The sequence below is a fragment of the Chrysochloris asiatica genome, unplaced genomic scaffold (assembly GCF_000296735.1).
Source record: "Chrysochloris asiatica unplaced genomic scaffold, ChrAsi1.0 scaffold00230, whole genome shotgun sequence".
NCBI classification, from domain to species: Eukaryota; Metazoa; Chordata; class Mammalia; order Afrosoricida; family Chrysochloridae; genus Chrysochloris; species Chrysochloris asiatica.
In genome coordinates this window covers 1,755,132-1,771,564 of record NW_006408748.1, presented here as the reverse complement: position 1 = coordinate 1,771,564, position 16,433 = coordinate 1,755,132, and the positions used below count along the sequence as shown (strand labels likewise).

General features: G+C 45.2%; 1 protein-coding gene across 2 annotated transcripts in view; it reads right to left on the bottom strand.

Moving 5' to 3' along the window:
• Positions 1-951: 951 nt before the first annotated feature.
• The window catches only part of WDR19 (WD repeat domain 19), a 120,256-nt gene continuing 104,774 nt past the window's right edge, over positions 952-16,433 (bottom strand). For both annotated transcript variants that reach the window (XM_006873212.1, XM_006873213.1), the window contains 8 exons: positions 10,331-10,408; positions 9,729-9,825; positions 7,908-8,032; positions 6,706-6,787; positions 4,293-4,443; positions 2,347-2,470; positions 1,377-1,453; positions 952-1,079 (listed from right to left, as the gene is read on the bottom strand). In XM_006873212.1, coding sequence (XP_006873274.1) covers positions 968-1,079; positions 1,377-1,453; positions 2,347-2,470; positions 4,293-4,443; positions 6,706-6,787; positions 7,908-8,032; positions 9,729-9,825; positions 10,331-10,408 — 846 coding nt within the window. In that variant the 3' untranslated portion in view covers positions 952-967. The remainder of the gene's footprint in view (positions 1,080-1,376; positions 1,454-2,346; positions 2,471-4,292; positions 4,444-6,705; positions 6,788-7,907; positions 8,033-9,728; positions 9,826-10,330; positions 10,409-16,433) is intronic.

The window sequence follows — 16,433 nt, the reverse complement described above, 5'->3', positions numbered from 1 at the left end:
GAGTTGTTCCTCAGTTAACATAAACTGAGTTTTTTTATCTAAGCTTTTGTGTTTACTATTATCAATTTAGTACCATATATTGTCAAGTGCTGTAGAGTGGGTTCTGACTTGGTGACCCTGTATAGGGTTTCCAGGGAGCAGTTGGTGGGTTTGAACCGCTGACCTTGTGGTTTACAGTCCAGTGCTGGTCCTACACCACCACACCAGGAGTCCCTGTCCCTTACAGGCAGATCTTAAAAGAGCACAATGCTCAAGGCAGTCATGTACTAGTTAAGCTAGACTATTGTTTGTTTTAAGATTTCAGAGAACATTTTTGGTTTTAAGTTTAAGGTTTGAAAATTATCTTAGGGCAATAGTTTTCATGGGTTCAACTGGCCTGTATGGCTCTAGAAAGACTGGATTTCAGGAGAACTTGAAACTCCGTCCTGCATTTTCCCTTCTGATCAAGATGAAAAGAATCTTTGATCAAAATGTTCAGTCATGGAGGCTGCTCCGGCGCCCACCACACTTCCACCAGCCCCCCTGAGCTCCTGGCTCCAGACCAATCTGCCATCAGGGCTCCTGATAAATCGTGCGGCAACACTGATGCACAGAATTGCCTAGACATGCGCATCCCGGCCCAGGTGTGTGTGTGTGTGTGTGGGGGTCATTTCTGATTTCCGGGAATTCTTTGTGCGAAGTAGGCCACTCCAAGGGACCCTCCGAGAGCCCTGATTCACACGCTATGTCATGGCAAAAGCAGACCAATCCTCAGCACCTAGTTTGGAATCCATGATTATGCTTGGATACCAACTGCATTCGCTTTTAATAACTCAAAGGTTTGTGGGAGACTGTTCAGATCGGACAAGTTCCACGATGTATAAAAAGCCAATGCCAATAGAGAGTTGACAGTTGCATGAGCTCTAAGAGCAGCCCCAGGCCCCAGGAATGTGCGTGGACACTGGCACTCACCTGCTCAGGTTCCCGCTCACTGCTCCAACTCTGGCCTCAGGTACTGGGTAGAGTCTGAAATCTTTTTCAGCTGAGTACAGTTTAATCTTTCAGAGCACATAGGACATGTGTTTTCAGTGTTGAGCATGCTGTTTGGAGGAGGGAGATAAAGGATAATTATATCAACACTATTCTGTTCGCTCTGGGCTTCTCACACAGGGAGAATGACTACTTCTGTCTGCACTTCTCCTACGTGCTCATCATACAACTGAACAGTAGTGTTCTGTTTGATACAAGGCCCCTGTCTAGGATAATGCTCTCAAAGGTTCTGTCAAGAGCTGACTTAGAAATCTTGGAATATCAACAAAGAGATTCAAAATAACGTGGCTGAATGAAGTCTGTTTTCCACTGAATGTGTGTGGTTGAGAGAAATGGTGCACACTTACATCTTAAATTCTGAGTACAGAGCAGGGAAGGCACAATGTGGGCACTCTGTCCAATCATCTTTCAGCATATGGCGACCCTGAAAACAGGATGTTTAACAGTAAGTCATCTGTGGTGCTGTGGGCTAGTGCATCAGATTGCAAAGTCATTTAACTTCAAGGTCAGTGGTTCGAACTCACCAGCTGCTCCTTGGAAACCCTATACAGGGTTGCTATGAGTTGGAATTGACTTGACGGCACTTAACAACATCTCGCTTTTCAAAACTTCCATTACTCAACTACAGTAATTGGTTACAGACCTTTTCATTACAAAACTATTATTTGAGATGTGAGGGTAATCAACGAGAAAGGTAGTACCCAAAGGACTAAAGCCAGATTTTATCAGATTCATGTATAAAGGAAAAAAATAACCTTTAATTTTGTGATATTTACTATCTGAATTCATTTTCCTTTAAAATAAAGCTGATCTTAACTCATGAATTAACAAACAGCCTAATATTTTAGTTTCCTAATAATAGGCCTTAGTAAGTAATAGAATTAATCGAATAGCCCCACTTAGTAAGAGCTACAGCAAGCCAGGTGTTGTATTTGGATTTCATACATGTTAGCAATCTATTGTAATGAGGTAGGAACAGTCATACTCATTTTATAGATGAAACCTAGAAACGTACAGCAGGTCGCACCAGGTGACATGTTAAATGCCATCGAGTCGGTACCAACTCACAGCGACCCCTGTATGGGTTTAGTTAGTAAATGCTAAACAGGATTTGAGACCAGAGCCATCTGATGCCTAAGCTTGCACGGCAGAGCCCCCTTGATATTCACTGAGATTATCATGTGTTGCAGAGACTTTGTTGACTTAAGAAGTTATGTATGCGAAATGTTGCAGGAAATTTGAGGAATCCAATTTCAGAAGTGGAAGCACAGGTTCTGAATATACATACAAAGAAAGGGAAAATATATAGAAACTTACTGTTGCAATGCAGTATGGGATGTTGTTTTTACACCCAGGGCAGAGGAGCTCACACTCCGGAAGAAGAAATTCACAGAATGGACACGGGGTCGTGGCCTCCTCTGTCTCAGATGTATCGGGTCTCCTGTGAGGAGGAATCACATCTCACTGAGAAACAATGACCCTGAGTTCATGTAACATGCACAGCAGCGAAGAGTCTGCATGTTGTGAAAACCAGTAACATGGGGCACACTTAGTTCTCCATCACTAGAGGGGCCTCCCAGGGGTCCCTGCTGCGGCTCCAGGCAGGAGAACCAGTCACTAGGACTTGGCGGTCCAGGGATGGTGGGTGGGAGTTGGTGGAGTTCACAGCACACTAAAGGGCCAAAACCAGGTGGGTCTTGCTGTCTCCTCTCTTCCTCTGTCTCTCCTTTGTGTAAGTGAAGCGGGAGGGGCCATCCAGGCCTTCCTGTGATGGCAGACATGCTCTAATTCTGGGCTGTGTGTACCTGCCCCGCACTGCCCACTAGTCACATGCAGCTTTTGAGCACTTGCGACCTGGCTAGCAGGATCAAGGCCTGGCTCTTCTCTCTCTAACACTGTCACTGTAATGTAAGTAGTGCTTGGGGGTGTGAATCTGCCAGCTGCTCCGTGGGAGGAAGATGAGGCTGTTGGCTTCCACAAAGACTGCAGTCTCAGAAACCCAACGAAGCAGTCCTCCCTCTGGCCAAATCGACTCAATAGAGAGTTTGCTCAGTTTCTTTACATTGCTGGAGTAGTCTCCTCTTTTGGCCAAGGTCTGAATCAAGATTCAGGTTCATCAGGGTCCCCTGGCCATATGACAAAATGTTGTTAGGTGTGTCAAGTTGGTTCCGACTCATAGTGACCCTATGCAAGAATGAAACACTGCCTGGTCCTGTCAGCTCTACTTTGAGGAGGCAGCTCTTCCCCAGTCGTATTCTGAGTGTCTTCCAACCAGATGGGCTCATCTTCCAGCAGTCTATCTGACAGTGTCCCGCTGCTATTCATAAGGTTTTCACTGCTCTTCTTAGGATGTTTTTCAGAAGTACATTGCCACGTCCTTCTTCCTAGTCTGTCTTCACCTGAAAGCTGTCCACTGAGGGTGACCTTGCTGGAATCTGAAATACCTGTGGCATAGCTTCTGGCATCACAGTAATACGCAGATTACTGACAGACGACCAGTGGGTGACAACGAATAGGAACCCCTAAATGTTATCACCACTCCGAACAAGGGAGAATTTACAATTAATACATGATGCTGTTTTCCTTTTCTAAAACCCAAATGTTCCTTTCCCTAATTTTTTTATAAAACAAGGCAAATGTAGGTCACTTACGGCTTCTGGAGTGTGGGCATGCCTTATGTACCATCGAGCTGCGTGGGGTTTGGAAATAACTCCACGGGCGGTGGACTGTGTTAGAAGTATTATTGGTCTGTCTATCCCTTGGTGGCAGACACTGCTTGCTGTTCACCATTCTTTTCTCTGACCCAATCCATAGAACTCTGTCTTCACTCAGCATGTGCTTTGCAGCGACAGGTCTCCACGTGGCAAGTGCTGCCCAGGGAGCTGTAAATGGGAGTTCTGGCTGTGGAGTGCTTCCCACAGGAAAGTTCTCTTTCCACTTCTGACGGCTCTGACTGCGGACATGATGCCTGGAGCCGAGCTGACTGTCTTGTGGCCACGAGGAGGAATCCGTGCTGCAAAGAGCCAAGTTGGAAGATGGCGGATCTGTCCTGTGGTGTCAGGATGCAGCTGCCTCAGCCCTGAGCTGCAGTGCTGTGTTGTAGGAGCAAAGAGAGGCCGACTGTGGAAGCCAGTGTTCGTTGGGCTTTCTGCTGCTAGTAGCTGAATGTGATCCTAATGGCTCCCCATACCCATTTTATTAAGCCTGCACATTAGCAGTTACACGTTGAGAAGCACTGGTGGAACGGGATTAGAAGTGCTTACCTGACCATCGCCTCTATCTTCTTCTTGTATTTGACGTCTATTTTATTGCGGTACTCGGGCCTCATCAACATGGCTGCAAAGCTGAAAGCCGAGTTCTTCAGGCCCGCTCTGTGACACTCAATCACCGTGGAGGTCAGGATCGGCACTATGTCTGTGGGCGAACGGGAGAGCAGAGAGCATGATGTCTCCGGTCTCCTGCGGCACTGGCATGAGCTTGTCCCCGGGGCAGTAGGGAAACAAGCTCAATCTCTGACCAAGAACCAGAAACGACGTGTTGATTAAGGAAAAGGAAGAGTGGTGGAGCCAAGCCAGTCACTCGTCAAAATGTCTTTCCTTTGGTCACACCAAGTTTTGCCTTGGAGGAACTAAGGGCTGCACACGTCTGAGAGACATTCTGCATCTGCCAGGACTGCTGATGACAAGAGTAAGGGAAATGAATCACTGTATGCACCAAGCTCTTTGTATGAATCTCTTCTTTCTCCAGGACATACGCAGGAGTTAAATTACTGGCTCCCAGAACATGACCTTTTCTACAACACTCAAACTGTCACACTGCTTTCTACAAAAGCCACACTAATTTCCATCCAACCAACGGTCATAGACATGTTTTCCTCATTGCTCCCTTCGCCAGCATGTTGTTGTTGTTAAGGGCCATCAAGTCGATTCCAATCCATAATGACCCTGTGTAGGGTTTCCAAGGAGCAGCTGGTGAGCTTGAACCACCGACCCTGCAGTTCAAACGACTCTGCAGTCTGACACATTAACCCACAGAGCCACACAGCAGTAGCACACAATTATTGCTTTTTCATGCCCCAAATAAAATAAATACGTTCATGTAACAGGTTGGAAACAATGATTGGGAGACAAATGTGGTCCTGTAACTCTTTTTGGGAACCTTAAGGTCAGCGGTTCAAAACTACCAGCCGCTCCGCGGGAGAAAGATGAGGCTTTCTACTCCAGTAAAGCTTTACACCCTCGGAAACCCTGTACAGGGTCGCTATGTGTCGGAACCGACTCGACGGCACTTAACAACAACAACAAATAAGCCAAGAAGGGAATCCTGGTGTGGCAGTGTACAGTAAGACCTGGACTACTACCCACAAGGTCGGCAGTTCAAACCCACCAGCTGCTCCTCGGAAACCTTATGCAAGGTCACTGTGAATCAGAACTTTAGGGACACAGCCTCACGTGTTTGCTTGTGTGTCGCTCATGCTACAATGGCAGGGTTGAGTAGCTGAGCCACAGACCGTATGTCCCGCAAAGCCGACGACGTTTATTTACCATCTGACTCTCACAGAAAAACTCTGCCAAACCCCTGCCCTAAAACGTGCCTAGCCCCAGTTGCTATGGGCTGTGATGATGGTTATGTGCGTGGAGTCGGTTCCGACCCATAACGACCCTGTACAGGGTTTCCAAGGCTGTAAATCTTTACCGTAGCAGAAAGCCTCATCTTTCTCCTGCGGAACAGCTGGTAATTTTGAACTTCTGACCTTGCGGTTCGCAGCCCGATTCGTAACCATTACGCTACCAGAGCTCCTGTGGGCTGTGATAGCAACATGTATTTTGGGAATAGTGGCACCCTTTTCAGAGGCAATACCCTATCCTAGGTGGGGACACCATCAGACTTGGAGCTGGCTTGGTGATTTGTGGCAAGTATTATTTCTCTTGCTCCTGTTTACTAATCTACAAAAAAAAGAGGGAAAATAAAATAGTGCCCCTGTGTGCACTAAAGAGTTAACAGAGCAGGTCTGAGATTGCTGTCCTTACAGAGACCCTGGTTAGCCTCTGGGAACTCGGGCTTGGGGCAGTTCTGTGTGAGCCACGATATGCTTACACTGAACACCTGCTCTCCCTCTGGGAGTGTGCGTCAGTCAGGCCAAGGCTGCTGATGTGATCGGTACTGAGTCTCTAAGGAGCTGTCCTGGCAGACAGCATCTCACGTGAGCCACCACAGCTCACTGTCGGGGGTTATGTGAGGTCTGTGTGAAGACACGCACTGGGCGGACCTCCTCCCTGGGCTGACTCTGCTTCATGCCACTACACTGTAACAAACCCGGGCCTCGAACACAACTCGATGCGAGTCCTGTAGGTCCTCCAAGTGAGTCCTGAGCCTGTGCATAGTCTTGGAGACCCAGACACACCACTTTACGGGGTTGTGAGCCTAGGCTGGTCGCAGGAAGAGCTGGTGACTAAGAGCTTATAATGCTATGATGCTGTTTTTGTTCAGTGCTGAGGAGTTGGTTCTGACTCATAGTGACCCTGCATAGAGTTTCCGAGGTGCAGCTTGTGGGTTTGAACTGCTGACCTTGTGGTTCGCAGTCCAGTGCTGAGCTTACAGAGTCATGCCAGGAGTCCTAGAATGCTACAGTAATGTAGATATGTGGGTGCTGGGCAATTCTCAGGTAGTACTTACGTGATGGAAATTTGCTGATGTTGTTGGCAACCCGAATAAGCATACGTGCGCCTTTCATATGATCGCCATTTTTAACATGAATCTGAAATAAATGATATATTTTATTATTCTAAGAGACTAAGAAGCTTAATCCCAACTGCTCACATGTGAGAGAAGAACTCAATTCATGCTTTGTTCTGCAAATAAATAACTCTTGGTATGACCAGAACTGCCTCACCATGAGACCCTTGTAGCCCTTTTTGGGGTTCCTCCCATATCTTCCTGCCTTCCTTCCAGCAGCAGCTGCCTCAAACCCAGGCTCACTCCTCCTCTACCTTCTAGCTGCTGCTTTGCTTTAGACCATCTGACAAACATTCAAGCCCCGGCCCATGTCTTACTGGTTATTATTAGGAGACTAATCAGACTCCTGGTGAGGCGCTGCAGGATCAGCACTGGGCTGCAAACCACAAGGTCGGCAGTTCAAACCCACCAGCTGCTCCTTGGAAACCCTATGTAGGATCACCATGAGTCGGAAACAACTCAATGGCACTTAACAACAACAACTGCAATCAGACCAAGGAGTCTTCGTGTGGCACCGTAGGGTCAATAGTGAACTGTTAACCACCAGGTGCTCCTTGGAAACCCTATATGGGGTGGCTATGAGTGAAAGTTTTCTCCATGAAACCCACAGCCTTCGAGTCAATTCCACCTCGGAGTGAATGAACCCACAGGGTCTCCGAGGCTGTACACCGTTAGAGAGCAGACAGGCTCATCTTTGTCCCACACAGTGGCTGCTGGCTTTGAAGCGCTGACCCTATATTATGGCTAGCAGGCCACTGGCCACCCCAATGTGCTACTAGGGCTCCTTAAAAAATGGATGGAGGTAAAGCTGTTTCTGGAACAGGCAATGCTGTGGGTCAGACATAAAAAGACACACGGAGCTGAGACGTGCTCTCTAATGCGGTTTCTCCCTGACTGGGGCCTGGTGCCTTACAGCCTTGTTCCTCTTCTGTAACTGCTTTTATTTCATTCTCGAGTATTCTTCCAATTTTATTTCCAACAACTATCTACTCCTTCTTTCTGTTTGTATACGAAAGGCCCTGCATTAACAACAAAGAGATCTTGGACCTGTCTCTAATCCAGTGAGGAGGTGCCTGGAGGAAGTCCCACTGGGTGACAAGCACACCGGGCAAGTTAGATCCCGGGTCCCCCCAAAGCCTCACCTTCACCAGGATATAACTGTGTAGGATCATGAGGTTGGTGGCCATCTCAGAGGGAATTTTGATTTTCTGGGATTTGAGTTCGGCATACATGCTGAAGAGAACGTCATGTGCATTCCGATAGTTTCCTTGAAAGAAAGGTGGAAAGTGGCCATGACTGGCAAGCCTAATGCCTGAGGACTCCCTGTGGGCCTTTATTCCACCGGGATTAGCAGTACCCTGGCGCTGTGGGAGCAGTACTCGACTGAACCACATTGACCGTTCAAACCCACTGGCCGCTTCTCAGAAACTCTCCGAGTTGGAACCGACCTGACAGCACTTAATCATAACTGCTAACTCAGTCCCCTCAAAGAAAGCATGTGGCATCAGGTCAGTCCTCTCTTCCTCAGGACACCCACCGTGCCCCAAGGTCACGAGGTTCTCTGAGCCTCAGGCTCTGTCTGCAGGAGTGCACTATCCAGACGGCTGGCTGGTGAGCTTCCTCTGCCTCAATTCTGACATCAGAAAATTCTGTTGGAAACCCACCCCGACCACCCCATTACACCCTGCAAACGCTTAAGGACTAGATGTGAACTCCTGAGCAGAGGATGTAAACCCTTCCAGCTGAGCTCTCTCCCTGTGCCTCCAGGCTCCAGTCATGGAACTCCCGAGCGTTCCTGCCGCTCATGCCTCTCTCACAGTGCCCCTTTCTCCCTGATCTCCAGCTAGCTCAGCTCACACTCTTCCTGCCCCCAGACTTCAGGATGAAGGAGGGGGACCTCCTTCCCTGTGCTCTTTTACCAGTTGCTGTGGAGTCAATTCCAACTCATGTCAGAGGAGAACTGTTCTTCACCGGGTTCTCCATGGCCATTGTTTGCCAGGCCATTCTTCCAAGGTACCTCTGGGTGGACTTGAATTGCCAACCTTTCGGTAAGCAGCTGAGCATAGTAACCATTTGCACCACCCAGGGACTTCAGTGCCCTTTCAGCACATTTCTACCTTAGTGCTTACCACCCACTATCACCACTCTGAGTTTTCTTGCCTCTCTCTTCCATCAAGTCCCGAGTCTTTCGGGGCTCAGTCCTCTGTACTCTGAGTAGGTGACAGACATTAAGTGTTACACATATGTGAATAAATATGGAGTTAATTCCATCTTGTCAAAAGCTGTGTCCAACATTCATGAACATCTGAGAGAATCAGCTAACAAAAATTAGTGACAATAATATACTAATTAACTGACTTACTGAATAAATATTTACAGAGCATATAAATGAACACAACCATTCTGGCAAGTCTATAAATAGTCCCTGTGTATTATAAAGAATTAGAACTAAGCAATGGACTGCTACCACAAAGATGGTGGTTCAAGTACACCAGCTGCACCGCAGGAGAACGATGAGGCTTTCTGTTACTGTTACTGTAAGGTTTACAGCCTTGAAACTTTATACAGGGCCACTGTGAGCTGAAACCAACTCAAGGACAAACAATAACATCTTAGCACACTTGTATCTTGTATCTGTCAACATCTCTCCTACTGCTAAGGCCAGACGCAAGGCGAGTCTGTAGGAGAACGGCAGTGGAAAGTCACTGCCCAGAAGACAGAAATGGTGTGAGACCCCCAAGGAGCAGAAGAAACAGCACCGAACAAGAGCTGGCCTTAGAGCTATGCTATGTTCCCTCCTCACCCTGGGAGACCCAGAAGCCATCATCCCTCTAGTCTTGGATTCATAGCAGTTCTAAACTAGAAACCTGTTTCTTTCCTGGACAGAGAAATAGCGGGGAGTAGGGAGTGGCTTGATTCTACTACCTGATTGGGAAGGAAGAACATGCATGTTAGGCACCTACCTGAAGACTGTTCTTCTCGGGCAATTATAATAGCAGTCCGGGCAGCTTCTCGGTACTGTTTGAGAGCCATGTACAAACGAAACAGGTACTTGGCATCCTGCCACAGAAACAAATAGAGACACATCACTTTCATCATTAGCTAAGGGGAGAAACACCTGAGATTTTGCAGTTCGGTTACTCTCCAAGGAGTAAAGAATTTGTTTATTTATCAAGCACTCATTCAGAGTTTAGACAAGGCTTTCTGCTCCCATAAAGACTGACAGCCTCAGATACTGCATAAAGGGTGGCTGTGAGTTGGAACTGGCCCCCTGACACACAGCAGCACAAGCAGCAGAATAAATTAAGCTACCATTTGAGGAGAATTGTGGGTGGTGGAGAATCTGCTATCTAGAAGAGGCTTGTGACAATGCCAATTGTAGAGTGAACAAACACAGTAGCCTCTAAAGTGCAGTGTCTGACTGAAAGAATTTTAAGGCTACTTTGAGAAATAAAAATGCACAAATCTATGATGCAAATGCCGTAATAGGTAAAAATAGGGCAAAACCAAGTAGAACCAGAACCAAGAGACTTCAAAGTCCAGATGAAGTGCACACGGTTAGTACCTTCGGCATGCCGTCATTCTCCCCCATAAGGTGGTCGATCAACTGACTGGTTAGCAGCTCATCTTTGGCCTGACCAACCTGTTTCAAAAGAAATAAAAGAGAAAATCAACACCTTGAACCTAGCAAGAGGACAAAAACAGTGGTCTGCTGAGGAAATGGGAAAAACAGACACATGTAAAAGTAAAGGGCCTGAAACTTGATACAAGCTCAGGTCTCCTTTCATTGTGGAGTCTCCATTGATATAAATTCAGCATCAGAAGCTACAGTTACTGTATCAAAATGCACTGTAGTTTTTACACACATAGGAAATATACCTCTTGGCCATTTCAATAAAAACTTCCTTAAGCAACAGACTGTGAAACAGAGAGAATACAGCCAGTACATTACCGAGCCCCCTTGCCACCGCTGGCTCCCTGAGGAAACACACGAGCACTCAGCTCCACAGAGTCTAGAGTAGAAAGAGAAGAGGGTGACAGCCCCCGGAGCCCAGAGGTGGGCAGGCTGAGGGAAATGGGGACTGAAGCTCTGGAGAGGGCCCAGGCCTAAAAGCTAGATGTAAGGAGAATCTCCTTAAAGATGAGAGTTAGGGCTAGTGGAGAACTTCTGGCAACATGGCGGACTTGGCAGATGCACTGCACACAACATTCTACAACAAAGATACGAGAGACTAAATGAAACAGACACCGATGAAAATTCTGAACTTCTGAGGAAAGGTTAGAGAAGTGGATTGAATGCTTGCTGGGAGAAGCTAAGCAGGGATGAGGGGAGAGAAGGAAACTGACTGGTCAATAGCCGATGAGACGCAATGCGAGCATCCTGAACTTTTGTGAGCAGCTTTGGTAACAGAAGGTGGCCTGGCAGAGCAGATTCACAGAGGTAATGGGAAAGATGTGATTTCTTCTTTTCCCCCAGGCTCCCCTGGTGAACAGAGGTGTGGCCAGTTCCCAAGTCACATCCACCCCAAGCACAGACTCTACTCTCTGGGGGTTCAGAGGCACATGGTTGTGAGCCCTGCCAGTGTGAGGCAGGGGTGGGTTTCGTCACCACAGTGCTTGGATTCAGGCAGGCTTGACTCCAGATTTACAGTCCCCACAGAGCCACCAAATCAGCATTAGTCTCGCAGAAACCCTCATAATCCACCCTCATGTCCCCAGCTGCCCTGTGGTCCTAACCAACACTGAAACCAGCTCCATCGATGGCCTCCACCAAATACTTCCGGGTGGAGTGCCCTGAACATAGATAACACCTAGGCCTATAGGAACTCCATCTAGTGCCAGGAAATCAGGCGTCACATCCCTCCAGCCACCCCTCTTGTGAGCTCCTTGACTGGCAAAGCCCCCAAGTTTTCTCTCTCTGGATTTAACAAATGCACTTGTCTTTTGGGTTGTTGTTGTTGTTTTTTTTTTCTGTTGTTCTTTGGTTGTTTTTGTTTATTTATTCTTTCTTCTCCTTTTCCTTCTCTGTCCATTCCCTTGATTTTTATCCTCTTTTGTTTTTCCTTCATTTCTTCTGTTGATTTCCCTTCGTCTTTTTTATTCCTTTATATCTTTATTTACTACTCTGTATTCTCTTTTTGTATTCCATCTCCTAGTTTTTCAAAGTGATTTTTATTTCTTCCTTTTCTTTTCTCTTATTTTTCTCTTCTATAGCTCCATTTTCCTGTCCCTCTTTTCTCTTTTTAGTTATTACATTCTTTTTCTTGGTTGCTGATATTTTTATTTTCTCCTTTATTATTGTCTCTTTTCATTATTGGCTGCTTGTTTGTTCTGTTTTGTTTTATTCTGTGTGTGTATATGCATGTATATAGGGGGGTTTCTCCTCTTTTCCACTTGACAGGAGACAGCAACCATGCCCATACAGCCCAGCCCCTGAGCAAGATCTCCTGAAGCTCCATCCACTGTGCAAGAGCCAATACTTGCTCCTGTGCCACCTGATCAACTATAGATAGCAGCCAATGCTAATCAAATCCACCCTAAACTGAGGTGCACAAACACCCACAGGAGACACCTGGTTATGTCCTAAGAACATATTAACATACCGTCATCAATTAAATACAAATAAAGCAACACCACAGTGTCTTGGAGACAACAGACAATTTTAGTTCACACAAAGAAACAACAGAATGGCCCAAACAAATGACCAAAATGTAGAGTCAGAAAACACTTCTGAGGAAGAAGAGGTAATAGAAATAACTGGAAAAGAATTCAGAAGAATGATATTTAGGTACCTTCTGTCAAAAGGACTGACAAGAAAGATCAAGGAAAGCAATGAGAACTCAGAAAAAACTTTGGAAGAATTCAGGAAAACATGACAAGAATAAACAGAAATAATTTCAAAATTTGAAGCAATACAAAGCCTGGAATTAGAAATCCAGAAGATTAACAATAAGATTTCGGAAATGGATAGGAGAAGAAATGAAAGGGCAAAGGAGAAGATTCAAAGCAATGGAACCCAAATTAGTATCCTTGAAGGTAAATCTCTCAAAACTAGCATGCTAGAAGAACAATCGGAAAAGAGAATGAAAATATCTGAATAAAGCCTAAGAGTTATGCGGGGCACCAAGAAGTATAACTTATGGGTGATCAGAATTCCAGGACAGGAAGAGACAATAAAAAACACAAAGAAAAATGTTGAAGAGTTGTTGGAAGAAAATTTCTCTAACATCATGAAAGATGAGAAGATAACCATACAAGAAGCTGAACAAATCCAGATACAGACATAATTAAAGAGAAGCCTACAAAACTGAAAATATGAAACCAGAGAGATCAATTATTAATGACATCAACTACTAAGCCAAAAGAGGAAATAGTATAAATACAGAACTTTAAAATGACAGGAAGTTAAGTAGATTTCAAGATAAAACTATTTTAAACAGGGGGCGAGGGAAGGAAAATCAGAAAGTTTTAGTAAACATTAACACATAGAAATAAAAGTGAAAAGTAAACCCACAAACAAAATGAACTCAGTGCAGAAAATAATGTGGAACACAGAAACCAGCAGCACCACAAAAAAACACAGCTAAACGACAGCAATCAATTGTAAATGGATTAAATGCACAAGTCAACAGACAAATAGTAATCAAATGGATAAGAAATCAGGATCTTTCAACATGCTGGCTACAAAAGACATCAAAAAGGCAGAGTCATACAATGAAACATTAAAAAAAAAAAAAAAGACAAAGACAACATAAACGCCCAACAACAGAGGAATGATTAAACAAACTTTGGTACATATGCACAATGCAATACTACGCACTGCTGAAGAATAACAATGGATCTACCAAACATCTCACAATGTGGATGAACCTGTGGAATATTATGCTGAGTGAAATTAGTTAATCACAAAAGGAAAAATATTGTATGAGACTATTATTGTAAAAGTTAAGAAAATATTTTCTTGATAAAAGAAACATTCTATGATGGTTATGGTGGGGCAAAGGAGGGATTGAAGTGGAAAAATTAATCATGGGCAAGAGAGTAGACCCATGTTAATATGGGTGACAGTACACATAGTATATAAGAGGGAGGTTGGCAGAAAAAAGATGAAGGCAGTGGGAGACACAGGGAGGAGTGCCAAGAGTGAACGTGAGAGGAGAGACGTCCAGCAAGATGGCGGACTAGGCAGACTAGAGGAACTGTTGATAACAAAAATACGAGAGACCAAATAAAACACATACAGATGAAAATTCTGGTAACTCTGAACTTCAGAAGAAAGGTTAGAGAGGTGGATAGAGTATTTGCAGAGAGGAGAGTCCAAGCAGGGATGGTGAGAGGGAGACTGACCAGTGAACAACCGGCCAGATGCAGCCTGACCATCTTGTGAGCAGTTTTGGCAGTGGCGGGAGGCCTGGCAGAGCAGATTCCAGCAGGTGAAGGGAAATGTGTGATTTCTTCTTTTTCCCCACACTTTCCTGGTGACCACAGATGTGGCCAGCAACCACCCTCATCCACCTGAGTGGAGACCCTGGTCTCCAGGAGTTCTGAACCAAGTGGTTGGGAGCCATGCCAATGTGAGTAGGGGCCAGCTGCGCCACTTGGTGTCTGGACTCAGGTGGGCTCAGCTCCAGACCTACAAAACCTGCAGAGCCACCAAACCAGCATTTAACCAGTCACCCCAGTTTCCCTGTGGTACTAACAAACACTGAAACCAACTCCATCAAGGGCACCCAGAAACGAATTCCCAGATTGAGAGCCCTGAACATAGATAATGTCAAGGCCAATAGGAACTCCATCTAGGGCCAGAAACTGCTGTCATCACTGGATTTAGTGGTTACTGTGTAAATCTATTAGTGGTATTTTTTTTGGTGATAAATAATGCCATTCTTCTCAGCTTGTTATTCCTTAGTAAACCATAGGACTGTCTGATTAAAAATGGTCAATACCAGTTTATTTCAGCTGGCTGTTGCCTAGGACATCAATCTTTATGTGTTTCTTTTCATTATGTGTTTCTTTTCATTTTCCTTATTTTCTTAGATTCATGCTTCATTTATTTCACATTCTGATTATTAATGGATGTTTGCAGCTGTTTCTCATTTTGAGTTGTGCCCCATCAGCAAAAGAAGGTCCTGAAAGCTTTGTTCAATTCTCATCATTAAAGTCAACTCTACTGTAAAGAGGGCGCTCTTCTCCAGCTGTATTTTCAAATAACGCCTTCCAGCCTGAGAGGTTCAACTTCCTGTACTTCATCTGACAGTTGTTCCCTGCTATTCATAACGTTTTCAGTGGCTGCGCATTCAGAAGTGGTCTGTTTCTCCTTCTTCCTAGTCTGTCTTCGTCTGGAAGCTTAGCTAAAACCTGTCCACGATGGGTGACCCTGCTGGTATTTAAAATGCCAGTGGCATAGTTTTCCAGAATCACAGCAACACAGAAGCCACCACAGTACGACAAACAGACAAATCTTCAACAGACATATAAAAAGCTGCTCAGAATCACTTTTTGTTGTTGTTAAGTGCTGGTAAGTCAGTTTTGACTCATAGTGACCATGTACAGGGTTTCTAAGGAGTGGCTGGTGAGTTTGAACCACCAACCTTGCAGTTCAAATGGACTTTTCTACATAAAATGCAAATACATATGATATGACATAGATATGACTACACATCTACCAGAATGTTGCTATCCGGTGCCGTCAAGTTGGTTCTGAGTAACAGTGGTCCAACACACAGCAGAGTGAACTACTGCCCAGTCCTGTGACTGTCTCACAATCGATGTCACTGTGTCAATCCAGTTCACTGGAGGGTTTCCTCTCTTTAGCTGACCCTCCACTTTTCCAAGCTATGTGTCTTCTCTGGGGACTGGGTCCCTCCTGAAAACATGTCCAAAATACATGAGATGAAGTCTTGCATCCTCATCTCTAAGGCGCATTCTGGCTGTACTTCTTCCAAGACAGTCACCGGAATACTAATGAAATAGACTGAAAAGTGTCCGTAAAGATGAGGCACTACGCTCTTACATTGCTTTGTTGTTGTTAAGTGCTGTCAAGTCAGACCCAACTCATAGCGACCCTGTATAAAGTTTCTGAGGAGCAGCTGGTGGGTTTGAACTCCAGAGCTGGTCCTACAGTGCCACACCAATGGGAATAAACTGAAAAATGTCTGGTAGTGTCTGTTGTTGTTATTAGATGCAGTCACGTCAGTTCCAACACATAGCAACCCTATGCACCGAATGAAATTCTGCCCGTTCCTGCAACACCCTCACATCTGGGTGGTGATTACAAGGGTATGAAAAAAAATCATTAATTGAGCTGTATACGTAGAATTTGATATCCCATGCAAGTAAAGTTTTACTAAAAGTAATACAGAAACAGCTACAATCATACATTGACAGAGAACTTCCAGAGGTTCAAGTCAGATTCAGAAGAGGCCGTGGAATAAGGGATATCATTGCCGACGTCCGATGGATCTTGGCTGAAAGCAGAGAATATCAGAAAAATGTCTACTTATGCTTTATTGACTACACAAAGGCTTTCGATTGTATGGATCATGACAAGCTATGGACAACACTGTGAAGTATGAGTATTCCTGAACACTTAATTGTGCTCATGAGGAATCTGTACCTGGACCAAGAGGCACTTGTTCAAACAGAACATGGAAACACTGAATGGTTTC